General features: G+C 41.0%; 2 protein-coding genes across 2 annotated transcripts in view; one reads left to right on the forward strand and one right to left on the reverse strand.

Annotated features, from left to right (window-relative positions):
- Positions 1-27,920, forward strand: part of CEP85 (centrosomal protein 85) — a 53,459-nt gene that overhangs the window by 20,234 nt on the left and 5,305 nt on the right. The window lies entirely within an intron of this gene.
- On the reverse strand, positions 1,830-27,880 carry UBXN11 (UBX domain protein 11). The gene is made up of 14 exons (XM_063311816.1): positions 27,789-27,880; positions 27,253-27,290; positions 26,354-26,464; positions 24,311-24,411; positions 23,292-23,346; positions 22,864-22,946; positions 21,664-21,778; positions 20,502-20,719; positions 15,181-15,258; positions 5,759-5,879; positions 4,931-5,034; positions 4,608-4,678; positions 3,805-3,951; positions 1,830-2,096 (listed from the first exon to the last, which is right to left on the reverse strand). Exons 1-14 carry the CDS (start codon positions 27,851-27,853, stop codon positions 1,928-1,930), a joined length of 1,476 nt encoding a protein of 491 aa, XP_063167886.1. The 5' UTR covers positions 27,854-27,880; the 3' UTR covers positions 1,830-1,927.

A 27,920-nucleotide genomic window follows, 5' to 3' on the forward strand; every position in this document is an offset into this window, starting at 1 on the left:
CAATGGCAAGGTACTTGTTCCAGCATTCATGTTAGACTTTACAGACTCTAGGTGTGATCTCCCTAAAGAGATCGCCCTCAGTTGAGTATTAGGGTTACCACATCTGTTCTGTAAAAATCCAGATGACTGCCAGATGGCAGCCATCAGCCCTAAACCAATAGCCCTAATGGCTACCACAATTTGTCAACTTTCATGGACTTGTGGTAGGCAATTTTAGCAGTTAAAGACATATTCTTGTGGACAACGAAGCATTCACATCACAGCTCTTGCAGTGAAGCTACCACTTGAATTGTTTGCAAGCACCTTACGCATGTAGCATGTAGCCAGCGAAAGTAGATGAAACAACCATGGATTAGTAGCACCAAGAACTGATTTTTAAAGTTCAGAAAAAGCTTCTAGCATACCTTTCATATAATGAATACACATTCACAACTTGTGGCAGGCTTAGGAGGAATGGTAGATGTTTTAAGGTATTCTTCCCTGTCAGAAAGGCCCTGCACATGGAAAGCCTGGGCTAATATAACATCATACCACTACAGATGCTGTTGCTGGCAAAATGTGCTTTCATTATTAAGCCCTACTTGCTCATCTGGCTTTCTTCATGAAAGGAAGTGTTGCTACAAGGGGGGGCGGGATTCCAGTGCATAATTCCATTCCTACCCTGGTACAGTTCTGTAAGGTCCAAACCCCAAGGGAGGAAGGATTGAACACAAGCAGAATTACGTGCTGAAGAAATCCAGCCTGCCTTCTTCTGAACCTCTACAAAGGCTGAGAAGATGCCATTTACTTAATGCTTCATCCAAACAGATGATAGAAAGGGACAGATAAATTAACCCGTTCAAAAAATGGGACCCAGTAGGCACAAAACTAGTGACAACATAAATAAGCTTAGTTTGGGCCCCAAATTAACAAACAACCTGGGTACTTCATGTGAAATAAAAGCCACAATTAGCAATAAAATGCTTCAGTCCTAAAACAGCACTTTCTGCTAAACAGCAAGGCAAACTCCTGATGAGAAGGGGTTTGGCTGCAGCTGGCTGCATTACTGTGCTCAATCCCTCCCACTCAACTCCTATTCAGATATGCCGACTCCCAGTTCCCATAATCTCCCAGCTCCACACTGGGAGGGGACAGTTGGGAGCTGACTTCATGACATCCAGGTTGGGGAAAACTTGCAAGAGTTTCCAGTTAGCAGCCAGAGCTCTTCCAGAAAGTATAGCTGGACTGTTCCAGTCGTCCTTCACTCTAGGTACTTTTCTGCTCCATAAATTAATCCGCCCACACAGAAAGCGCTCTCCCCCATGCCCCTTTTGATTATTTTTAGGATGACCTCATAGGCTAGAACAGGATCCAGAAATTTTAGCCTTTCCTGCTTCATAAGATTTGCCCACCTATCATTTACAAAGTTGGAGTATAAAGAAGGTGATGCCATATCTTGGTGGAGGTTATGCAGGCCTGAAACTGGTACTGTGTTTTACAAAAGCTTTGCAATGCTCAAGAAGTCACCAGCTGGCATCAACAGCCCAGCCGTTTTTTCTTGCGGAAATAGTCCGACATTCCTAATGGAATGGCAATAAAGGCTAATGTATTTTTGTTCCTTTGGGGCTGTGTAAAATGGGACAAGTGAGGCTAAAGTCTTAACCTCTGTCAGGATAGGAAAGAAAGTGTTGCATAAGGGCAATATTCTTAAGCCGTTCAACATTCACTGAGTTTGCCCTGGCTTGTCTTACTTGGGGAATGGGGTGAGGTGGGGGGAATAATCCATAGCGGCTGGTTCTAACCTGTGTAGCTGGAACTACAAGTATTACTTGTTTCCATACGCCCTCATACGAATGGACTTTTTGCTCTCATCTGAGCAGCTACCTTGGGGAAGGAGAAGAAGGCACACAACGCCCTAGCTGAGCGGCAGCCAAGTCTGATGCATCATCTACTGTGAACCATTACAGCTATTCCCCTCCTGATTTTGTTGGAGTTTTTTCCTCAGCAGAAGGAAAGTGTTGGGGACCAGCCCACATTCCTCCAGGCGCACAGCATCGTTGTTATACACTCGAAGGGGGAAAGTGCTGAGGATCTCATATGGCTCCACTGCTTCGCCCCTAGGAAAGAGCACAACAGGATTTGTAAATGGACTCCCTTCACACCTACTCAACTTTTCCAATCCAATGACCTTTCTGAATGCAGATTTTGAAAATGAGCTTTTTACTTAAAAAGTCAAATGCTCCAGACTTACTGGTATCTCTTAATCAGTTTGAGGGAAAAGATTATGAGATCAATAGTATCCCTTCGATGCTACTTCTCTCCTGCATGTCAAATTTCAAGTAACGTCACTGCCTTTTGGAGATCTGCTGTCAAGTAGCCCAGTTTCCGAGAAAATGCAACTTTATTTGTAAAAGAGACATTTGGGAAGGCAGTTTATTTCCAGTCATCAAACAAAAGAAATAATATTGTGCCATTGTAGGCACATGTAAAGTCAGAAAAGAGGACAGCGGGCCGTCCTTTGAACAGGAGGCTTGCTTAACAAGAAAGATCATGAGATTCATGCAGAGTCAGGCCAGCCAAAGAAGTTGGGGCAACAATCAAACAATGGCTAGTGCTTTATGATGCTGGCTGAGAGCCTTGATGACCAGAATAATCAATCCGTGTTTCTCAACAGGGCAGCCATAGTTACTAGGTATGAAAGTAAATAGGCCTTCAGGTATCCTCTCCAACCTAACACTACCCAGAAGAGTTGGGTTTACATTTCCAAGAACCTCTTTGCTAGGCTGATGAGGAATTCTGGGAGCTGCAGTTCCAAGACATTAGGAAAATATGAGGAACCCAGATCTCCACCCGAGGCAAATCACCAGCCTGAAGCACAAGACTTCGTAAGTAAATACCCTACAGCATCCTCTAAATTTGGAAGCCTTTATTTTAGCCCTTGGTCAACAGACATTTGTTCCCCACTCCTTTCTGTAGAGTCCATGAAGATTTCTGTCTTCGCATCACCCAAGTCTTCTGATTCATGACTGAAATGTAGAGCTTCACAGATTGCACTTAAGTTCCAGGATGTGACAGGAACAGACTTAATTATTTCTACATTAATCTGGAGCACTCACAGAGATCTGACAGCCAATCAAAGCTTGCCCTTCCTGGTCAAATGATGAGCAAATGGTATCTCAGCCAACCAGCACTCAATTCTTAATCAGGAACAGAGGACATTATTCCACCTCCTCAGTTTCATGGTGAAAACAAATCCCCTTCCTCTCTCCCCAAAATAGTGAGCTGCAGTAAAATGCCACCATTTATTTTGCATATCTTCTAATGTGACAAGTTCCCATTCAGGTCCCATTCCCTTGTCTTCCTCACAAGCCAGAATGCCAGGACACCAGGGACTGGATCACAGCATGACCTTGATGACCCCTATGGTAGCTACGAAGGCCATCCTGTGCAACCCAGGGGTGGGGGTTGGAGAAGGCAAAACACAGCTGCTTCTGCAGTATCTATTGCTTGCAACTGGGTATTTCTCATTTGCTCCAAATCTTGTGACTGCAGGGGGAGGAAGCCAGGAGATAGTGAGATGATCAGCACTCGGGAACAACACAGACTAAGCTGTGGGAGACTCAGTTTGTTTCAGGCATGGATCTGAACCCATGCTTAATAAATGTTCCCAAGGCTCCCATTGGGAACTTATGCTTTATTTCTTGAGATTACAGTTGGCAAATCGGAAGTTTAAAGTGCAAAAATAGGGACAGAGCTTGCTCTTCAGGGCAAACCAGTGTTTGCCACAATTATCGTCCTTCTCAAATTTTGCTGGAACCATCATACCTGTTCTGAGCAAGATATTGGCGCAGGTCTCCAATAGTCTCTGTGAATGACATTGTGACAATGTATGTCTTCTCGCCATCCTCTGACTTTATCCGAAGAGTTGAAGTGTTGGGGTCAGACCTCTCTTTCTTTTGCTTTCCTTCCAGTCTAAGAGTTAAAGGGAGATGATGTTAAGAACCATGACTTCTTGTGGGCAATCCTAGGCTTACTTAACATAGAAGGGGTTGGATGTTGGTCCTTGCATGCTAACACCTCAAACGGTTGAGGACAAGGAGCCAAGCTTTCTTAAAGGTGCCTCTGATTCTTTCAGATGTGTTTGACTGACTGACTGACTGATATAAGCTGCCCTCTCAAAATAATTGAGGGTGATCTACAGTTCAAAGCAAAAGAAAAAAAACCCAAAAATGAACACTAATAAATATTTCTCACAAAAAAAGATTTCGGGAATCTCACACAAGATTTATGTTCTTATAAAATTTGGGATATTGGAGGGAATGCATTTGGATCTGCAAACTGATTGATTTAAATCCACTTTATCTATGTTTACTAGTAACATCGTTCCATGGTCTCAAGCAGGACTTCTCCATCATCCATTTCATCCAATTTTAATGGACGTGCCAGAATCATAGCTAAGAGTATTCTATATGCGAAGCATGTGCTCTGTTGCCTAGGATTCATCCTCAAAACACCAAGGCTAAGAGGTGTTCCTGGTTTTACTCCAGCTCACTCCAGGTTTGGATTTCTGCCATAACCAGACATCCTCAAAGGAAGAGAACCAGTAACGACTGTAGAGGTTTGTTTACCTCTTCTTCAGTGCTGCAAGGCTGGGCGTCTCCACCAGAACCACTTCATGGCTTCGTGTTCCACCCAGGCCCTAGAAGCAAAGAAGGAAATGCGGGTCCAAGTCTGGATGCCCCAAGGGACATTAGGTCAGATGGTGCTCTTTTGCTCATACAACCCACACACTCAAAGATAAAGAAGGGAGAAAGCTATCTCTACTAATATGTTTAGAAAAGAACAAGAGGGCTTGATAATAATTCTAAACAACCTTTTGAGATCTCAGTTTTTTTGGGGGGGTTGGTTTTCAAAGGGGGGATACAAAATTAGAGAGGGGGAGACATTTTACCTGAAGGGTTTTTTTAACATCTTCCCGGATATCTATCACTTGTCCATCTCGAACCACTGATTTTGGAAGTTTGTTCAAAAATTGTTCCACTGTGAGCTTGGGACCTGCCAAAAGAAAGTATTTCACAAGCAAATGTTTTATGGGGTAAATGACAGAGCCATGCTGACATTTTGTTTTAATTAACTTAAATATCTGCAGGCTTCCTTGCTGGGAAAAATCCTCTGAATTACAGCTGTATTAAAACCACCCACACTCATATAGGAAGCAGGAGGAGGGAGCACGATGTATGGCAGCTTCAGAGCTCCTGAATAAAAATTGGGATATAAATCTAATACAGAATCATGGATTTTTTAGCACCAAAGGGGATTCCAGTGTTCACGTGGTCGAATTCTTGCTCAGTGTTATCTGTAACTTTTCTTTTTCAGACTTCTGACTATGATAGCTATCTGCACAAACCAACAAAAGCATCTAAGTGGACGCCTTAAGTCAGTATTCATCTCATGAATGAGAGAGCCCAGGTTACAATTAGCATTATATTATCTGGATACAAACCATTTAAGATCCAAGCATAAAAGAAATGGTTCCATGCAGAGGGCAGGACAACCCTTGGGAACCTGGTACCTTCCAGATGTGTTGGCATCTGGGAATTAATGGGAGTTGCAATCCCCTACACAACTGCAAGGCACAACAGTGGGGAAGGCTGGTATAAGCTTGAATAGTAGACCCAATAAAGAAACAGGCATTTACAGTAGAATCTGCAATAAACAGTTATAACCATTGGAGTTGGGTGGCTAATAAATTTGAATAAAAAAACAAATAAACCATCACCTGAGATCTCATTTGTCTCCTTTATTCCACTTGGTCTGGAACGCCCAACAGCCCGGCCAGAGCCAGGAAAACACCCTGGCAGCTTCCTTTCCTGAAAGAAGACATCTCTCTTGTCGGTGACCTGTTGAATAAACCCCGGTGCTGTTAAGTACCCTGCTTGATTCCAGACTCCAGAGGTCACTGTTAGACTGAGAAGCAGATGAAATTGGATGTTAGCAGTAATAACAAATGGGCTATGAAGATACCCCCCTCCTTCTTCTGTGGAAACGCAAAGGAAATAGCCAGCACACTTCAGACACACAGAGCACAAGCATGCCTGGTAACACCCCATTACAGGAACCCATCGAGGAGTTACCATGCATATAATGAATTGAAGATTATGCCACAATAAATGTATTGGTCTTTACAAGGGAAGCTACAGAATGACTTCGAATGCAAAGTATGAAGTGTTAACAAGCCAAGAATGGCAGAAGTCTAGAAATAATCAAGATATCAAAAGCATTCTCTACCATTTTTTTAAAAAAAGGAATTCTCATTCATATATCTCAGACGATGTATCACTAGATTTTTTATTCTGATACAACTATCAATATTTGATCACTGAAACTGTAATACTTTGCAGGCACATCTCCAAACAAGTCTCCCTGAACTCAACTCAAATTTCCTTCCGAGTCAGATGCTTAGAAATGAATGATGATTACTGTAATGTAAACTTGTAGAGAGCTTACTCAAAGGGGAAAACATCAGTTTAATTAATTTCTTTCACTAGTCTTATACAACCCCCAAACCTGATAAAATCAATGGGATCAATAGGAAATGACATAGATCACCCACATTTTTCAGCTACTGTTGAGTGAACATTTATCTTTCTTTTTCAGGTTCTTTTGGGGAGAAAAGACCATGGAAATATGTTCCAGATATTATGAACAGAAAGAAATTTCATTTCATAAATAGTTAATTATCTGACAGGTATCTGCAGCAGTCATACCATGATCAACTTGTGTCTTGCATGCCACACACCAGCTATTGCTTTGGCTTCTCCTGAGCTAAGGCATGATATAACTAGAGCCCTCCATGACAGAAGTAATATATATTTCCAGGCTGACTGCACTTTCCATTCTGGGAGGAAGGGGGATTGCATACTTGGAAGCCTCATTCATTAAAATAAAAAAACACAATAAACTTGCAGCTTAGAGACCCAACTGTCATGTGTTCAGTTTGCTGATCTGATGCAGCTCTGAAGGGCCTTTCTTAGAAAAAGACCTCACTTTGTGCTCTCTACATCCATTGGAGAGACTGGGATAACAGGAGTTGTAGTCCAACACCTCAAGAATGCACCAGAATGCTGGGCTTTGACCTTGCCACCCTCTCTATTTTCCCCTGTGTTTCTTCTCTAGAACTAACCAACCATTCACTTCTAGGGCCCACGCCCCAACCCTCAACTGCTAAAGGAGCAGGTGTTTTCCCCAGCAGTCACGCAGCCCAACTGCGCACAAGCTGGTTTTAGAAACAGTGGCCCACATTTTTCTTTCTTTCTACAAGACTTTTCCATGTATCTCTAAATAATGAAAGTTTTAAAATATAATAAAATTCCCCCATCCTTGTGAATGAAGCAAATACCCTATCTTAATGAGGCTTGTCCCCTGACAAGGATCAGTAAAATAATGTGCTAGGAGTTATGTTCTATCTGATAATATATTCAAGAAAGTTAAAAAAATAAATTTCAGTCATCAGTAAATGGCCTTATAATTTTCCTCTCCCCTGAAGCTTGCTAAGAGTCTAAACTGTACTGTGTCTTTCAGGTATTCCCAAAATCAAGAGGCAGGTAGGGGTAGATTTGCTAAATAAGACATGAACTAGGGCATTATTCAGATCTCCAGCCCTCCTAACTTGGTGTAAGACACGCATTTCTTAATTTAAGCTAGGACAGACTATCTAGAATTTCAAGACCACAAGGAGCCCCTTCAAAGCTCTGTTGGATCCCCAGATCTGCTGTGACCAAAATGAACAGGATGGTTTCCTGCCATTTGGAGATGGGAAACACAAAACTGGTAGAGTAAGATCTAACACAGACTTAATGCAGTATAAAAAATAAAAACTCTCCCAATCCCTAAGCCAGAAAGAAACTCAAAAGCTCCTGGCCCTGCACACATACAGCTGTTGATAATATTGAACAGTAGTTTTAGCTTCTAGAGAAACCTTTTCCAATAAATTTAAAGCTCAAGGACTTTCCAGGGCTGCCAAAGCATCCAGACCAAACCATATTCAGTACATACTCAATACATATTTTAACTGTATATATTGCTATTCAGCTATTTATGTTGCATTCTTTCAAAAGTCTGAAAAGTAGCATTACTAGTTAACAGTAAATATCCCCCTTTCCACCCATTTTTTAAAACATTCTTCCTGCAATTTTGAAATAAGTATTCATCTACGTTGTCAGTTTCTCATGTGAATTGGGATCAAAGTTTAATTTCTTACCCAATATACCCATATACTATGCTTAACCACCTTGAGTCCTAGAAAAAAAATCTCAGAATCCTTATAATAAGTTGAACCAATTATTTGCCGTGATTTGCCAACATCTTGAAGAAATGGTGCTTTAGGGTTTGGATCCCCTACATGGCACTTCAGGCAATCATATATCTGAAAACACCTCCTTTGGCCTCTACCAGGCTCTCTGAATTACATGCCTCAGTTGCTTTTAGGTTTTTTAAAAAATTAAAGGATAAGCTGGCATAATGCAAAGCAAATGTATTTATTTTCTGTTTCCAGCTACGGCTTTGAGCCCCATAGGCATAATAGAAACGGCAAGTGGTTGTAGCCCAAGGCTCTGTTTGGAAGTGTGTCCAGCCACCCTGAAGAAAGACAGAAGTAGTGGGGGTGGAAAACATCCCCAGGTGGTTAGATGGAGCGGTGAGAAGAACCTCATGGGTCTGCTTTCAAGAGATTTCATGGCAGTCATTTCATATACAGGACAGTCTTTGCAGGCCAGTCATCTTGTGAGAGGTTCCAAAATATTGCCAATGTGTCCCCCAACAAAACAGTTGAAGACCTCTCCTTTAGGATTCCAGTCTGCCTCTGCTTATAGACGTGCCTTCAACACGAAGCAGCTATAAGACACCACAGCAGACTTCATACAAGGTGCTTAATTAATCAGGCAGCAGATTATATTTTTAAAAAACTATTAGGTTACCAAAATTGCTTTTAAAAAGGCATTGGCCCCTGTAGAACTGAATGTCTATGCTAAGACAATACCTGTTAAACTGTGTATGTGATGGGTCACCTGAGAAATATAGTGATAAACCTTAATCTTTCCCAGGTCTAACCTTTGCTGATTTCAAGTCAGCATTTGAGTTTAATTTTCAGACCTCTTTTGCAGGAAAAACTCAGGGACACTCCTTAAAAGACCATCACTGGACCCAAAAGATCTGGACAATTTTCATCTAATCTCCAACTTCCCCTTTATAGGTAAGGTTGTTGGCTTACAGCAAGAGAGCCCCAGAAGAAGCAGATTATCTGGACCCTTTTCAGTCAGGTTTCAGGCCTGGTTATAGCACTGAGGGAGCATATATAGAAAGGCAGGAGATCGAGAAAGTGAGGTACTTTAAATAACCTGGTGTAGTGTTCCAGGATTTAGGATCCTGGAAAGCACACATGCCTTTTCTAATTTTACCAGCTCAAAAAAGCTTGTAGAGATTCTAAAATTCTTCCATACAAAAGGCAGAGAATATACAGGTGGTCCTCATTTAACGACCACTCGTTCAGCAACCATTTGAACTTGTGATGGTGCTGAACGAGTGGTACTTACAACTGGTCCTCAAAGTTTTGGCCATCGCAGCACCCATGCGGTCACGTGATCGCAAACCGAGTGCTCAGCAACCAGCCTGGATTTCTGACCCTCACAACATCCTGTGGTCATGTGATCACAATTTGCAACCTTCCCACAAGCAAAGTCAATGGGGAAGCTGGCAGGAAGTTGGAAGTTGCGGTCATGAGATCCTCACTTAACAACCCACACAGTCCTCACTTAATGACAGTAACCATGGACTGCCATAAGTAAGCGGTGTGTGGTCATGTGACATCACGCTTTATGATCGCATTGCTTAGTGATGGAAATTCCAGTCCCTCATTGTTAAGCGAGGACTACCTGTATTCCTGCAGTTTTGAAGTTATTTGCCATTAGACTGCAGCTCAGTTGCTCTATTGTTCACAGATGTCCCCTTCTTATCCTAACTATAAGTCGCTAGAAATAATCCGAAATACTGTAACTTTCTAACAGTGGTGTTTTGAATACCTAAATGCATCTCCAGGACAATACTAAGAGTAGAGGCTGGTCAGTTGACAATCAAGGTAAGAGCAGGGCATTTAACTATTGTCATTATGCCATTATTTTCCTACAGGGCCTCTTATCCAGGCCAACCAATTTCAGTCTCCATTGTTGTTGTTTATTCGTTCAGTTGCTTCCAACTCTTTGTGACTTCATGGACCAGCCCACGCCAGAGCTTCCTGTCGGTCGCCAACACCCCCAGCTCCCCAGGGACGAGTCCGTCACCTCTAGAATATCATCCATCCACCTTGCCTTTGGTCGGCCCTCTTCCTTTTGCCCTCCACTCTCCCTAGCAACAGCATCTTCTCCAGGGTGTCCTGTCTTCTCATTATGTGGCCAGAGTATTTCAGTTTGGCCTTTAATATCATTCCCTCAAGTGAGCAGTCTGGCTTAATTTCCTGGAGGATGGACTGGTTTGATCTTCTTGCAGTCCAAGGCACTCTCAGAATTTTCCTCCAACACTACAGTTCAAAAGCATTGATCTTCCTTCGCTCAGCCTTCCTTATGGTCCAGCTCTCGCAGCCATATGTTACTACGGGGAACACCATTGCTTTAACTATGCGGGCCTTTGTTGTCAGTGTGATGTCTCTGCTCTTAACTACTTTTTCGAGATTGGTCATTGCTCTTCTCCCAAGGATTAAGCGTCTTCTGATTTCCTGACTGCAGTCAGCATCTGCAGTAATCTTTGCACCTAGAAATACAAAGTCTTTCACTGCTTCTACATTTTCTCCCTCTATTTGCCAGTTATCAATCAAGCGGGTTGCCATAATCTTGGTTTTTTTGAGGTTTAGCTGCAAGCCAGCTTTTGCACTTTCTTCTTTCACCTTCATCATAAGGCTCCTCAGTTCCTCTTCGCTTTCAGCCATCAGAGTGGTATCATCTGCATATCTGAGATTGTTAATGTTTCTTCCAGAGATTTTAACTTCAGCCTTGGATTCCTCAAGCCCAGCATGTCGCATGATGTGTTCTGCATACAATTTGAATAGGTAGGGTGAGAGTATACAGCCCTGCCGTACTCCTTTCCCAATCTTAAACCAGTCCATTGTTCCGTGGTCTGTTCTTACTGTTGCTGCTTGGTCGTTATACAGATTCTTCAGGAGGCATACAAGATGACTTGGTATCCCCATACCGCTAAGAACTTGCCACAATTTGTTATGGTCCACACAGTCAAAGGCTTTAGAATAGTCAATAAAACAGAAATAGATGTTTTTCTGAAACTCCCTGGCCTTTTCCATTATCCATTGGATATTGGCAATTTGGTCCCTAGTTCCTCTGCCTTTTCTAAACCCAGCTTGTACATCTGGCAATTCTCGCTCCATGAATTGCTGAAGTCTACCTTGCAGGATCTTGAGCATTACCTTCCTGGCATGTGAAATGAGTGCCACTGTTCGATAGTTTGAACATTCTTTAGTGTTTCCCTTTTTTTGGTATGGGGATATAAGTCGATTTTTTCCAATCTGATGGCCATTCTTGTGTTTTCCAAATTTGCTGGCATATAGCATGCATTACCTTGACCACATCATCTCGCAAGATTTTGAACAGTTCAGCTGGGATGCTGTCATCTTCTGCTGCCTTGTTATTAGCAATGCTTCTTAAGGCCCATTCAACCTCACTCTTCAGGATGTCTGGCTCTAGCTCACTGACCACACCATCAAAGCTATCCCAGATATTGTTATCCTTCCTATACAGGTCTTCTGTATATTCTTGCCACCTTTTCTTGATCTCTTCTTCTTCTGTTAGGTCCTTGCCATCTTTGTTTTTGATCATACCCATTTTGGCCTGGAATTCACCTCCGATGTTTCTAATTTTCTGGAAGAGGTCTCTTGTCCTTCCTATTCTATTGTCTTCTTCCACTTCCACACATTGCTTGTTTAAAAATAATTCCTTATCTCTTCTGGCTAACCTCTGGAATTTTGCATTTAATTGGGCATATCTCCCCCTATCACTGTTGCCTTTTGCTTTCCTTCTTTCTTGGGCTACTTCTAGTGTCTCAGCAGACAGCCATTTTGCCTTCTTGGTTTTCTCTTTCATTGGGATGTATTTTGTTGCCGCCTCCTGAACAATGTTGAGGACTTCTGTCCATAGTTCTTCCGGGACCCTATCTACTAAGTCCAATCCCTTAAATCTATTCTTCACCTCCACTGCATATTCCTTAGGAATATTAGTGAGCTCATATCTAGCTGATCTGTGGGTCTTCCCTAATCTCTTTAGTCTGATCCTAAATTGTGCAAGAAGTTTGTGATCGGAACTACAGTCAGCTCCAGGCCTTGTTTTTACCCACTGTATAGATGTCCGCCACCTTTGGCTGCAAAGGATGTAGTCAATCTGATTTCGGTGTTGTCCATCTGGGGAAGTCCATGTATAAAGCCGTCTCTTAGGTTGCTGGAAGAGGGTGTTTGTTATGCACATTGAGTTGTCTTGGCAAAATTCTATCAGCCTGTGTCTTGCTTCGTTTTGTTCTCCCAGGCCATGCTTACCTGTAATTCCAGGTGTCATTTGACTGCCCACCTTAGCATTCCAGTCTCCCGTGATGAAAATAACATCTCTTTTAGGCGTGTCGTCCAGTAGGTGCTGCAGATCCTCATAGAACTGCTCTACTTCAGCTTCTTCAGCATCTGTGGTTGGGGCGTATATTTGGATCACTGTGATGTTAGATGGCTTGCCCTGAATTCGAATTGAGATCATTCTATCATTTTTTTGGATTGTATCCAAGCACTGCTTTAGCCACTTTAATATTAATTATGAAGGCTACTCCATTTCTTCTGTGGTCCTCTTGTCCACAGTAGTAGATCTGGTGGTCATTTGATGTGAAGTGGCCCATTCCAGTCCATTTCAGTTCACTGACGCCCAAAATGTCTATCTTTAATCTTGACATCTCACCAATAACCACATCCAATTTGCCCTGGTTCATAGATCTTACATTCCAGGTTCCAATGGTGTGTTGATCCTTAGAACATCGGATTCGCCGTTCACCACCAGCACCGTCGGCCGCTAGCCGTCCTTTCGGCTTTGAGCTAGCTGTGTCATCACATCTGGGGCTAGTTGAACTCATCCTCTGTTCCTCCCCAGTAGCATTTTGACCATCTTCTGACATGGGGGTCTCATCTTCCAGTGGTATACTGACATATCTCTGGTTGTACTGATCCATTTAGTTTTCACGGCAAGAATACTGGGGTGGGTTGCCATTACCTTCCCCAGGGATCGCGTTTAGTCTGACCTCTCTGTCATGACCTTCCCTTCTTGGGTGTCCCTTCACAGTTTAGCTCCAGCACCACGACAAGGTAACGATCCTTTGCTGAAGCGATCCTTTGTCTCCATGGTCCCAAGCAATTCTGGGAAAAGTCCTTATTGTGTGGCCTCTGTAGATTTTCTCTCTCTCAGAATTTACTGAGGCTTAAGACAGTCATCAGCAGAAGGCTCTGAGACGCTGAATATCAAAATGAGACTTACTGTAGCCTGTTCTCAGAGCCCACCACAGAAGAAGAGGAACTAGTTGTATTACATCACTCTGCCATTCCAACAAAGTTTCTTCTTTAGAGCCAGTTTAACATCTTATCCTCAGCAGCTCTATATAGGAAATGTAATAAAATCCATATAGCTTGCCAATTTTGCCCTTGTGGCTCCAGTTCTGCTGAATTCATCCTATTCATGTTGCTATGTTACTCCTTTAATACCGACAGGCAAAACAGCTTCATATTTTTTGTTATTACCTGTCCCAGGTCAGTCTGACAAATTCTTGCCTTTGTAGGGCAACAGCACTTAATATTTGTAAGCTGTTGACTTTGGTGTCATGTGATGAACAGCCTCCAATGGGTCTCTTTAGGCATTTTTAAAACCATTTGTATCCAAATGTCATTTTACTTCTGTTTTGGGTTTGATTCCAATCTCTTATAATAAAATTATATTTTATCTACCTTGTGGATATCATTGTAAAACAAGGAAACTACATTTCATGCTGCTTGCTTTACTCATCACTAAATTGGCAAATATCTAGCTAGACAGTAGCACTTTGTCAATCTTGGCTGATCTTAAAAAAAAAAAATTAAGCAGGAGTAAACCTGGATAACATTTGGATGAGAGACCATCAGAAAATCCCAAGATTTCCTACATTAAGAAACTGAAGGCTTAATGTATATAAATTCCTACAATTCAATTAAATTTGTCTTTTCTCATTTTTTAAAAAATTCTATTTGTCATTTAACTTTTTCTATTTCCAGCTTGTGGATTTACCTTTTTCCCATACTTCTTAAAGAAACTGTCCTAATACCCTCTAGTTAAAACTGTATTTTTATTCGCTGCTCTAGGGTTTTTTTTTAACTTACATTCTGATCTTCAAGTGTTGTAAGCTGCCCTGGTAAAGCTCTTTTTTTGAAAGCTGGAATGCTAAATAAAAACATCAGTAAATTTCATTTTTCCACTATTATTTTTCCATTTTGCTTTCATGAGTCACATAATAGAAATATGAACTAATTTTTCCAAGAGAATTTTATCCATACATCCAGTGGCATTCTTAAAAATCATATTACCCACTAAAAACACCTTTTAATTTTCATTAGTGGAAACTGCTATTGCTAGTAGAGTTTTTTTATTTTACTATCTTTATTTTTGTAACAAAACAATTTTTAAAAAAAGGAAACTTAAAAATAAAAACACAAACTAAGCAGGAAAAGAAAAAAAATCTATCACTAGTATAGTTACTTTAAAGCAGAAATACAGAAATGAGGATGAAGGAAGGTTTTAGGAGAAAAATTGTTCCAGTTTCCAATGCAACAAGCATTCTCAGTTCCTCAGATTGAGAAGGAAAAAAAAACTCTAACTGCTTATAAAAGTCAATTCTCAGTTATTTGAATTAAACAGAAGTTAAGTACAATAACTTGAACAGAAAGCTATTCCATCCACAGGCCAGTGACACTTCAAGAAACCTCATAGAAGCTGTGCTGATTATGAGTAAGGATCCAAAATCATAAACCCACAGGGCCAATACATTTAGTTGTACTAGAATATCTTTTTTTAGGCATTATTTTCAATTCTGGCATTTCAACAAACCAAGAATGCAAAAACAGGAAGCTGTAAAGCAGCAGTAGTGGCGTACCTGAAATGGAACACCATCGGGGTAACGCCTCTGCAGTTCAGAAGGAAAGAAGCCATCCATGATATCTTGCAGGCAACGCTGAAACCACAAGCAGAGCCAACTCATTAGATTTCCCTCACATTGACAAAGCAACCACAATGGAGAGAAACTCAATATTTGGCTGTTGGCACCTTACCTATTTCTGTTTATGTATTCCCCTTTTATTAGGGCTTTGCCTCCCGAGAAATCTGTATAATGACCAAGTAGCAACAGTAAGAACAGACCACGGAACAACAGACTGGTTTAAGATTGGGAAAGGAGTACGGCAGGGCTGTATACTCTCACCCTACTTATTCAACTTGTATGCAGAACACATCATGCAACGTGCTGGGCTTGAGGAATCCAAGGCTGGAGTTAAAATCGCTGGAAGAAACATTAACAATCTCAGATATGCAGATGATACCACTTTGATGGCTGAAAGCGAAGAGGAACCGAGGAGCCTTATGATCAAGGTGAAAGAAGAAAGTGCAAAAGCTGGCTTGCAGCTAAACCTCAAAAAAACCAAGATTATGGCAACCAGCTTGATTGGCAAATAGAGGGAGAAAGCGTAGAGGCAGTGAAAGACTTTGTATTTCTAGGTGCGAAGATTACTGCAGATGCTGACTGCAGTCAGGAAATCAGGAGACGCTTAATCCTTGGGAGAAGAGCAATGACCAATCTCGAAAAAGTAGTTAAGAGCAGAGACATCACACTGACAACAAAGGTCCGCATAGTTAAAGCAATGGTGTTCCCCGTAGTAACATATGGCTGCGAGAGCTGGACTATAAGGAAGGCTGAGAGAAGGAAGATCGATGCTTTTGAACTGTAATGTTGGAGAATTCTGAGAGTGCCTTGGACTGCAAGAAGATCAAACCAGTCCATCCTCCAGGAAATTAAGCCAGACTGCTCACTTGAGGAAATGATATTAAAGGCCAAACTGAAATACTTTGGCCACATAATGAGAAGACAGGACACCCTGGAAGAGGTGCTGATGCTAGGGAGAGTGGAGGGCAAAAGGAAGAAGGGCCAACCAAGGGCAAGGTGGATGGATGATATTCTAGAGGTGACGGATTCGTCCCTGGGGGAGCTGGGGGTGTTGACGACTGACAGGAAGCTCTGGCGTGGGCTGGTCCATGAAGTCACGAAGAGTTGGAAGCGACTAAACGAATAAACAACAACCATAAAAAAAAAGAATTAAATTAAATGGGCCAACATTTTCTAGTGTAAAATTTATGGACTCCATCTAAACTTAGTAACATGGAAGGTAGGCAATGGCCTGAGAAAAACAAAACCAAGCAACCAAGCAATCTAAAGAATGCAGACTTGGACATGCGAAGACCAAGGAGTGGCCCAGGTTCAAATTAGACCAGACTGGATGCTGACCACCTGGTGAAAACTGCACATCACGTAGTGAAACCTACCTGGCCGAGCAGTGACAGCAACCGATGACAGCACAGCTGAGGCCAAGAGGAAAAGAAGTACATAAAAAGGAGGGCTAGACAGGGACCTGCTTGGAAGATACTCCATCAACTATCTTGACTATAATTCATCTTTTCAGGTTTTTTCATTGGTTATTCTGTTGAGGTTTGTTGATTTTGTGAGAATGAAAAGGGTGGGTGGGTGTGGTATGCCCAATAGGGATATGCTACTGTATACCCACAATATTGCAAAATTCGCTGTATTCAACAAAGCTAAGAGGTTAACATAGAATTGTTTGCATCCTCTGTGTCATTTAGTGTGAATCCCTTGCTGACTCGGTGAGTTGATATATCCCCAAAAGTTGTGCAAGTGCGTTCCCTGCATAAACTTCCCACCATTGATCAAGCCTGCATCTCCAGCAATCTCAGAATGTCCATTCCTGGCTGTTTCTGAGCCACAGAGCATTGCAAGTGGGGACAGGGTTACATGTGCCTCAATGGGTGGTGCAAGGAAGACAGACTGATTATAGTTTTTCTATCTGTCTATCTATTGTTTGCCACCTGGTGATGCCTGGAGAAATCCCTGCAGTTTTCTTGGCAAGATTTTCAGAAGTGGCTTGCCACTGCCTTCTTCCTAGGGCTGAAAGAGAGTGACTGGCCCATAGTCACCTAGCTCGTTTCATGCCTAAAGTGGGACTAGAACTCCCGGTCTCCCAGTTTCTAGCATGGTGTCTTAACCACTGCACCGAAGTGGCTCTCAATTATTCTAACAGTGAAATGTTAATCCCAAGATTTAAATGTGAAACCATAGCTTCAACTGAATATGTAGAATTGTAGAACAAGTTTATAATCTGGGGAGGGGAAAGCAGGAGAGGAAAGGAGGAAAGGGGAGGGGAGGCTTCATGTTTATTCCTGGCAAAGATAAGCTCACTACAGAGCCCAAAAGAAGCCAATGAAACAGCAATCTGGGGGGGAGGTAGACAGGAACCTTTCCCCAATTTCATGCTCTTGGACACTTTGGATTTTATCCATTGGCCATGATAGCTAAAGTACTAAAGTCCATTACTGCCTGAAAGGCATAAAGTAAGACAAGATTAATGTATAGTATCTCAATTCAAAGATCAAGAACATACAAAGAAACCAGGTAGTCAGTGAGTCGACCTTGAGAATCTTAGGCAAGTCTCAAAAAGAGTAGGCCTAAGTATATAACCCCCCTTCCAGGTACTATCCCACCCCTTCAAGAAATGAGAAGACTATCCTAATTAGGAGAATAAAGCAGAACACAAAGTCTTGATAATAAGGAATGCAAAAGCTTTATATTTAAAGCAGAAAACTACTCAGGGGCCATTAGACAACCAAGGTGTGAACGAGATCCTAAGGAAAGATATAGCGATTACAGAGAAACTGAATTATTTCATCTGTCTGTCACAGAAAATATAGACTAGATAAATGAGCTTGCATTGACTTTCTCAGGATGGGAACTGAAACAACTGAAGCAAATTGGGGTATCAAGAAAATCTCTTCTAGGAGGTCTGGAGAGACTATGTAGTAGCAAATCACTGGGTCCTGATGGCATCCACTTAAGAGGTCTTAAATTTGAGAAATTTCTGACTTACTAGCAAAAATTATCACTTTTCACTCAAATCAGCGTCAGTGCCAGAGGTCAGTGTCACATCACTTTTTAAAAAGTGATTAAGTGGAGATCCAGGAAAGTATAGGCCAGTCAGCCTAACATCCATTCCAGGTAAATTGGCAGAAGTGGTAATAATTAAAAAAAAACAAAAACTAAGCATACAGAAGACCAAGCCTTGCCGAAGGAAAATCAGAACACAAAGGAAACTCCTGCCTCATCAATTTTTTTAGTTTATTGAGAGTCAACGGGAACATGGATGGAGGTGTCTCTGTCAACACTGTATACTTAGATTTTCAAAAATGTTCCAAGGCTCTTTAATAAATTTGGTGAATATAGGATGAGAGGACTAGGAGCACAGAATATATTTTCTCTGTATAAAACTGCAAAATCTGGGAAGCTATCAAATGGAGTATTCAAGCAAACATCTTAACTACAATTTTCAGCCAATAGTTGTGCGACTTGTTCACCATAAGAGAAGTGTTCATTTGCATATGTTGCTATAATATGTGGGGGATTTAAAAGGTCACACCAAATTCCAGGATTTGCATGTGGTAAAGGCTCTAGACAGCTGGGTCATTGTGCGTGGGGAACTGCAACAGGCCGAAATAAGAAGCAGCTTCCATTCATGGCAGATATGCAAAAAGTGACCTTGAAATGCTATAGAGGCAACACACAGAATCTTGTGCTTGTTTGAAAATGGAAGCCAAATGACTTTTGCCATCAGAGAGGAAGCACCTAACTGCTCATTTTCACTTCCTCCAACTTGTAACTCCCTTCCAAAGTGACAACAGGACGTGGCTATTTAAACACACACAAAAAAACACCCAACACACTTTCTAGCTAAAAGGAGAAAACAGATGAGAAGTGCTAAAACATTTTGTTTTGCCACAGCTTTTCTTCTTGCAAGTCAAGTTCTTTACCAGAGAAATAAAGCCCACTCTTCTCTCAGTCAGACTCAACATCCCAATATTTGAATCCCTGTTTTCAGAAAAGTCACTGGAGAGAAAGACTGTGAGAAATAAGCCACAGGTGGAAGGGAAAGATTGTGCTTTTTTCCCACCTTGCCCCTTTAAAATCAGTACCACAGCCGCAGTTCTTTCATGATTTGTAATGCATTCAAACAGCCTATGGCTAGATCTAAGTTAGCTCTGGGTCAGCTTGCTAGCTGTAAAAGAACATAGATCTGGCCTTGAGAAGAGGGAAGGGAGCAATAAACCATTGAGAGGAGAACAGACTTTTCAGTCCTGAAAAAATGGAAAGTATAGGAAAGGACCTCAAAATAACCCTGCCTTGATTTTGTTTGGTATAAGATGGGGCAGAAACTGACAAGCTATCAAGATTCTGTTTTTCTACTCAAAATGAAGAACATTTGTGGAATCTCTGCTGCTTCTGTTTCTTGACCTTGCCTACCTTGAAGGACTGACATCAATCTTGAAAGCCTCTAGTCCAAGAGTTTTTCCTGGAATTTCACAACCAGACATTACCAGACATTTGGAAACTGTCTCCTGGAAGCTAGGCCAATGGCATATTCTGGTTTCGATTCCAGAATATCTCTGTTATCCAGGCCACTTGAGATGGAATCATTCTTCTTTCTTTTCTCTAACTGGACAGGTACCTAGTTAAATGTTCTTCTTGATTAAGTTCCCCACATCTTATTATCCCTATGAAATACTACATCCAGTAGCCATTTCCCCGTCCACTTATGTGCTGCTACCTTGAACCTCCACTGCTTCCTTTGTTTCATCTCTGCCCTGCCAAGTTCCATATTCTCATTTGGTTTTTCTTCCCCCACAATACTCAAGCACAACCAGTCGTCGTTGTCATCATCATCATCAATATTACAATTCCCTTGTTTAAAATCATGTTTTCTGAGAAACAAGAAATTACATAATTCACACCATACACAATTTATGCTGGAAACAAATAGAACTGCTTACTCCAAGGCTGAACTTTCAGTTGTATGTCTTTGCCCAAAATGGAGTAAGTGCAGTTCCACAGCAGTCGGACAACTGCATAGTGCGTATTTGTGGTTTCTTATCAGTCTTTTCAAAAGCAATGGTCAAGATGCCCTGTGACCCCCTAAAAAGGTAAGATTCTTGCCATTCTCTGCCACAGTATAAAGGAATGGGAGGGGCTTGGCGGTGGTTGTGGGAGAACGTTACTGCCACAAAAGGCTTATTTTGTACATGTAGTAATAACTTCCAGATTAGATGCCGGTCAGTGATTTCATTTCTTCAGAACTTGATCCCTACCTGTGTGGAAGGATCTTTGTATGACCGGAAAGGTCCACTGAACATGACAATCCCATTCTGATAGAAGGTGATAGGAACGGAATCCAACCGCTTCAACCGAGCTCCACCTGTAGTGTGTTTGATTTGGGACACACCTTCTCCAGCCAGCACATTCAAATCTTTCAGATTCTCAAAAACCAAATCAAAACTGACTGGGGTTTCTGAAACAATGGCATCACCTATGTGAAAGGAGAAATTACGATGGGAGGGCAAGGGTTAGGCACCTTCCAGCCCAAACTGCTTAGCTCTGAATTTCAGTGCAACTCTCTATTTGAACTGCATCTTTGCTGAAGCAACACCAGCATTCCAGTGCAGCCTTCCCAATCCCAATTATGATATCCTCCAGATGCCAGAATTCTGGGAGTTGTAGTCTAAATAAACCTGGAGGGCACTGGTTTGAGGAAGACTGCTCTGGTGGACAGTGGCAAATGAATGGAATGGTATTATCTGCATTTCTATAATAAAGGCATTGCTTTATCTGATTTCTCATCTTATGCTGCAAGTGTATTTTTCCCCTAGAGAGAGATACATAATATACTGATTAGCACAGACTGAAAACTAAGATATGTTTATGGCTTTTTAAAATATTTTATACAGTAATTTATACAGTAATTCTCACTGTAAAGTCTGCTCCAAAGGATCTGCAATATAATTAAAATTATTTAAGTAAAATAATCACAACATTCAATTAAATCATAAACAATAAAAACAAAATATTTAATATGCAGGAGTCCAGGAGAAGAATTTCCAGAGCTTGCCTGAATAGAAGAATGAGTAGAACAATTTCCCTGAGGACTAAAAAGGCCAAATTTTTGTGTCCTAAAAGAAAAAAACTCAGCTTGATAGGAGCAGTTAATAAAAACTTTGTTCACTGGTCTGACTATTAGCAGAATTATATAATGAACATTGACAGGGAGGACATATATATATAGCGCTATCAAAATACTTAGCTATTCTAAGAAGTTTTGCAAAGAAAAAAAGACTGTTTCCTCTTCAAAGCTGATAATATACCTTCCAATATTCATAAAAGCAACAGAGAAAGGGGAGAAAAAGACGAGACTAAAATAAAAGATACAGTATATTTTCATGCTTCTTAAAAAGGCAGTCATTCTTCCCAGCTAACCTGGTTTCCAGAAAGCCCTTGACGTTGGACTCCCTTCTTCCTTTAGTGACTCCAGAACTCTCAGAGAAACTGGGTCTTCTCCAACCCAGATCAATCCATAGTCGTTCAGAAACTGCTATATGGGAGAGGGAATAGAAAATTTAGAGGGAGTGGCAAGAAAATTAATAATATTTATTAATTTGTATATTACTCTTTATCTCCAGTGCAAAATAGTGTACATTCTAAGATAGAATAGGAAAGCTAAGACTGCTAAAATGGAATTTGAAAGTGAAAGGTGAAAGGCCCCCTGTGCAAGCACCGAGTCATGTCTGACCCTTTGGGGGGACGCTGCTTTTGCGACGTTTTCTTGGCAGACTGTAACAGAGTGGTTTGTCATTGCCTTCCCCAGTCGTCACCTTCCCCAGCAAGCTGGGGACTCATTCTGCTGACCTCGGAAGGATGGAAGGCTGGGTCGACCTGAGTTGGCTACCCGAGAATCCGGCTTCCGTTGGGATCGAACTCAGGTCGTGGGGAGAGTTTCAGTTGCAATACTGCCGCCTACCCCTCTGCGCCACATGAGGCTCTATAAGATGGAATAGGAAAGATAAGATTGAAATTATTAATTTTTCTGCAAGTCAGCTAAAGCCATTTCAAGTACGGGTATGAATTCTGCCCTCCAACCTTTCGAGGTTAGTAAAATGAGTCCCCAGCTTGCTGGGGAAGGTGACAACTGGGGAAGGCAATGGCAAGCCACCCTGCTACAGTCTGCCAAGAAAATGTCACGAAAGCAGCGTCAAGGGTCAGATATGACTCGGTGCTAGCACAGGGGACCTTTCACCTTTCACCATGAATTCTGCAAGGCAAACCCCAATGGAACAGAAACTGGAATCCCAAACTTTAAAATACATGTTTGGGAAGGAAGTCCTGATACAGAGCCATCTCTACAGATGCAAAGCCTATTCCCTCCCTTCCCTTCTTAACAGCAACAACCCTGAAAGGCAAAAAGGGTGTGTCTGTCTGCTGCTCATCTTCTTTCCATTATTGCCTGCATTAGGCACACCAGTTTTCCAGTTCAGTTTTTTATTTATTTATTTGTCAAATTTAGTCACCGCCCATCTCACTCAGAGAGCAACTCTGGGTGGTTATCTTTGAGTTAATGGAAAAGCGCAGATTCCTGGAGGGAAAAAGGAAATACTTATTTCTTTCCATTAAATAGCTAACCTCCATTTCCCAAACCTGACGTTGCAGCCGAAGGCATATCATTTCCAGTTCCTCAACCTGGGTCATCTCTGATGAAGTTTTTTCTATAGGAAAGGGGAAAAAAAAGAATTTGGAGTTCCTCTTTTAAAATATAAATATATATCAAACTATACCAAAAGAAAGAAGATGAGCTCTCTGCTATCAATACATGTTCTGATTCAGAACACAAAAGAGACAGATTTTACTTCGGGATATACCTCCCTCAAATCATTTTTTCACATTTCATCAGTTTCAGATATTAATACTCTAGAACTTCATAAAGATCCATCTCTCTATTAATGGTTAGGGTGAAATATGGTCTTTTGTTTTTGCATTTCCCATCTTTACCAAGACATTGTCACTGCCTAATGTTGAGGACTGAAATAAAAGGAAGGATGGTACGATGTTACCTGTTCCTTTCTGAAGGGTTTTGATCTGCTCCTCAAATTCTCTGATCTTCTTATTCTGCCCAAAAGCAAAAGACAAAGCAATAAAATTATTCGGTCATTGACCAATAAAATACATTCTATAAAACAAGCACAGTTATCCTCTTGTATAAGCAATCATTTGTTAGCATTGTTAGCAATCATTTGTAGGTGAAGCCAACTTGATTATTATAGGAATTGAGCCAGACAATTTTCTGAAACTTGGAAAGCATATTAATCCCCTGTCTTTAGGCTCATCTGGTTCCATTCATACACAACTTCATTATCTGGACTGGGAAAATGCTCCTGGCCTTGGCTATTTCTATTCCCAAATGTACTGTAAACGGGGTTGCCTCTGAAAACTGTCCAGAAATCTCAACTCGTAGAGAATAAAGCTGAAGATGTGCAAATTGGGGCTGAATATATTATGCATATATTATTTTCCATCTTTATGGTCCCAATTGTTTTCCAGTCCTAATTCAGTTTCACTCTCAAAAGCCTTTCAAGATATCGGAGTTTAGTACCTGAAGAAATTCCTCTTTTCATGTGTATCTATTCAAGTTTTAAGACTGCAACCTTCTCTGAGTGCCCTGTCAAAGGAAATGTGTCTTTCTGGGTATCTTCTCCAAACATGCCTGTGTAACAGCAACTATAATGCCCTTTTAGAACAGGTTTTTTTTTCTTAAATCTTTTAAATTTCCTTGCACATCTTGTGTTCAACTCTCTATATTTATTGTCCTCTGCTCTCTCTTAATGTATTGTTTTGATCTTATTATATTACTTGTTTTATACTATTTTTATTGTAATTATGATTCTATTTAATTTTGCTGTTTTATCCTATAGGCTCCAAATGAGCTACCTACTTAAAGCTGGCCTAAAAAATAGTATAAAGAAATTATAAATAGCAAACAAAAATTTTAAAGCCTTAACAAAATTTCAACAGCTTCCAATCTGAACTGTTACAAACAGTTCAACGGCAATTCCTGCACTGCTTGTGTTGTCACCTTCTGCTGGATGGCTTGTGCTTGGCTCTTGACTTTCTGCTCCAAAAAAGCAATCTTCTGCATCATGGAAGTCATCAACTCCATATCTGTAGGAGCATTTCCTGAAGATATGAAATCAACAGAACATGAGGACAATTTGGATGTAAACCTTCATGCCAGCAACTGGTTCCACAAGAACACTTTGTATTGCTCAAAAATGAGACATACTTCCAGAAGACTTGCAATGTTGTCTGCATTGGCTCTTTATCTATAGCAGTAAGAGAAGCCAATGGGTAGAGCACCAGCACAGGAAGAGTGCGTAAGTCAAGGAGCTCAACTGAGATCTGGGGCCACATGCAGACCCCCTAAACCCTCCAGTATGGCACTAAGAGACCTCCAAAATGTGACTCAAAGGAAAATTCTTCAATATCTGGCTGGAGAGTGATGATGTTACTGTACTTAATTTTCATTACATTTCAATGAACTTAAATCAAATTCAGGATTTTATACTCAGAAGCTACAGCTGGTTCAGAATGCAGCAGTGTGAGCATGTGACACCATTGCTCCGTGAGCCACACTGGTTGTCAGTGAGTTGCCAGGTAATCCCTAATAACCTCCCTGGCAGAGGGCCTGGTTATCTGAGGGATGGCCTAACTCCCATTCTTTTTCCCCATCCAGTAAGAGCAGGTGGAGCTGGTGCCTTTGGATCCTATCGATGAAGCAATGTCATCCCCTGGGACCCTGGAAGCGTGCCTTCTCTATTATGGTGCCCACCCTCTGGAATGTTATTTCCCTAGAGATCTGTTGGGCTCCCACCCCGATGACATTCCAAAAGTCCTTAAAATTCTGGCTGTTCTCCCTTAAGGTAGGATGCTTGTGGAGCATCAGATGAATCAGGAAAGAGAGGAGCTCATACTTCTGAACAAGCCCACAGTCTGTGTAGTGTATGGAGGGTTTGGGTTTTTTTCTTTTTACTAAGGATGGTTTAGGAGCAAAAAGAGACAAAAACTCAAAAAGTGAGGTTGATGGCTGCAGATTCATAGAGAAGGATTCATTAAGGACTACATACAGGAAACAAGTATTACGCAAGCTGTTATTCCAAAATCCCCAATGTGCAGAACATACATAAAATGATTAGGTTTCAAAAAAAAAGACTTTAAATTCACCTAAAGGTTTGGGTCAACCAAGGTGAATATTTCCCACCTATGAACAGTTATTCTCTCCTCTGTACAGGTAGTCCTTGACTTACGACCATTCATTTAGCAACTGTTCAAACTGTTACAACAGTGCTGAAAAAGGTGACTTATGACTGGTTGTCACACTTACAACGGTAGCAGAGTCCCTGCGGTCACATGACCAAAATTCAGGCGCTTGGCAACCAGCTCACACTTACAATGGTTGCAGCATTCCAGGGTCACATGATTACCATCTGCAACCTTCCCAGACGGCTTCCGACAAGCAAAGTCAATGGGGGAAGCCAGATTTGTTTAATGACCATGGTGATTTGCTTATTGACTGCATGATTTACAATGAGCACAGCAAAAAAGGTTGTAAAACCAGGCATGACTCCCTTAAACAACCACCTCGCTTAGCAACAGAAGTTCCAGTCCCAGTTGTGGTTGCAAGTCGAGGACTACCTGTACTCACTTCAAAAATAGGTTGCTATTTGGTTTGGGTTCTGCTACATGAGAAAAAGAAAAATCCTGAAGAATCTTGAGGCACAATTCTTTGGATCCTATTCAGGGCCTGGGTATGTATCTCCACTTCCTTGAGAAGAAGCAATTTGGTTTGTGGGGAGAGGGGCTGTTTATTGGGTGTGTTCTATACCCAAAATTGAGGTTTTTAGGAATCCAAATTCTGATCCAAATACTGATTATATATGAGGAACCACAAAGAATTCTTAGCAAAAGAACATAGGACACATTAAGTCTGGGTCAATACTTAAACTATATAGTGAATTATGACTGGGCTCTTATTCCCTGCAGACCGAGACTGTGTGTGCCTAATGTAAATGCCTGGCATTACTCAGTAACATAATTCTATCGCCAATCCTTTCCCTCGTACCAGGTATAGCTGATTGTGCTGTAGCTCCATTTGAGCAAGAAGGCAAGTTAATTTGTACTGGCATTTGAGCTCCTGGCCCCAGAATTTCATCCATCATAGCAGCTTCATCTTCTGTGAACCAAAGGGATAAACCTATTATCAAGAGCAAGCCTAGGATTTCCTCTTGCCATCTTCATTCTGAGTGTTTAGAGAGAAATACCCATTGCCACGAGATATCAGTTGTATCATTTTTCCATGTAGACTATCATAACGAAGTGGAAGATTGGTTCAAAGCAGATTTTTCCCAGGGCAGCTGTACTATACACTAAAACTACATTTACTAACTGCATCTATCATGTTTGTAATAAAATTTAATCTTTAATACTGATTTTTATATTTTTCAAATGATTGTTTTACATATGTGTTGTTTTATCTGATTGTTGTATGCCTCCCAGAGTCACTTTTCATGAGATGGGCAGCCATATAAATTTGTTGTTGTCTATCTGTTCAGTCGTGTCCAACTCTCGGTCACTTTGTGGATCAATGCTCTCCATGCCTTTCTATCTCTTACAGCTTCCTTTAGTTCCATCAAACTCATTCCAGTGTCCCTTCTGATGGTAAATTTGATTAATACATAAATAAATAAATAGTCATCTATATGGCTGGAATAGACAAGCCTTTGGTCAGATCAAGCAGACCCTCCTTAGTTTCATATTTCCTATATGTGCCCCAAAGGCTATTTTCCATAGCATTCTATAGTTTATTTTCCAGCAGATGTAACATTAATGATATGGTATTTAAACACAAGCAATCTTTATGAGTAACTGGGATCTGAAAATATTCCTATGGATCATTAAGCTATAAGAAGAGCTTACAATGTTATATAAATCAATAGTTAGAATAAAAGGTGTGAGGCCTACCATTCTGGATATTTATCTGGAGTGGTACTGCCTTTTTCCTAAAGTTCAGAAACAAATCGGAGAAACAGAAACAAAAAATAAAGAGGATATTCGTTCACCACACTGGGGTCTAAAATATATCACATGCTTGCAATGTTACAATATAAATTATTCCTTGGAACGTTTTAGTTAGTTTGTTTGTTTGTTTTGAGGAAGTTAGCCCATATGCATACATCAAACGAGAACTTAGGATTTCTGGTATGAACGAGGAACATTAAAATAGGAAGAAATAAAGAAAGTGATAGCAAAAGTCATGGCTAGTGGTTTCAAACTATAATATAACTGAAAGGTCAAGGGCCCCAGTCTATTTGTATCAGAAACATAAGAACCATTTAACCTCTGCTATGTAACGGTTTCACTGCTGGAAGAAGCTTAAGGGACATTTTGTTCATTCAAAAGAGGCAGGATTGTCCATCTGTTGTTACAGCTGGAAGCAAAAACATGGGATATTTTCCTACCAGAGGTCCAGATGGTTTCCTCCATAAGCTCTCACTTACTCTGTTGGCTGCAACTGAAGTGGCATTCTGCGAACCTTGCTGAGAGAGGAGAAAGGAGATGACATGGTTTTTCTTGAACAGTTTTAATTCCTAGGTGGAGAAAAGAGCAAATAAAAATGCTTTATTTTTGGA

The sequence above is a fragment of the Candoia aspera genome, chromosome 10 (genome assembly GCF_035149785.1).
Source record: "Candoia aspera isolate rCanAsp1 chromosome 10, rCanAsp1.hap2, whole genome shotgun sequence".
In the NCBI taxonomy this organism is placed as follows: Eukaryota; Metazoa; Chordata; class Lepidosauria; order Squamata; family Boidae; genus Candoia; species Candoia aspera.

What these genes read in the sequence shown, in the direction of transcription:
- UBXN11 (XM_063311816.1), bottom strand. Translation starts at nt 27,853, where the DNA reads ATGTCATCTCCTTTCTCCTCTCTCAGCAAGGTTCGCAGAATGCCACTT. An exon ending in CCAGATAAATATCCAGAATG is followed by an intron (nt 26,465 to 27,252) that starts GTAGGCCTCACA and finishes TTTGGTTCACAG; the next exon opens with AAGATGAAGCTGCTATGATG. An exon ending in ACAAAGATCCTTCCACACAG is followed by an intron (nt 15,259 to 20,501) that starts GTAGGGATCAAG and finishes TTGTGGTTTCAG; the next exon opens with CGTTGCCTGCAAGATATCAT.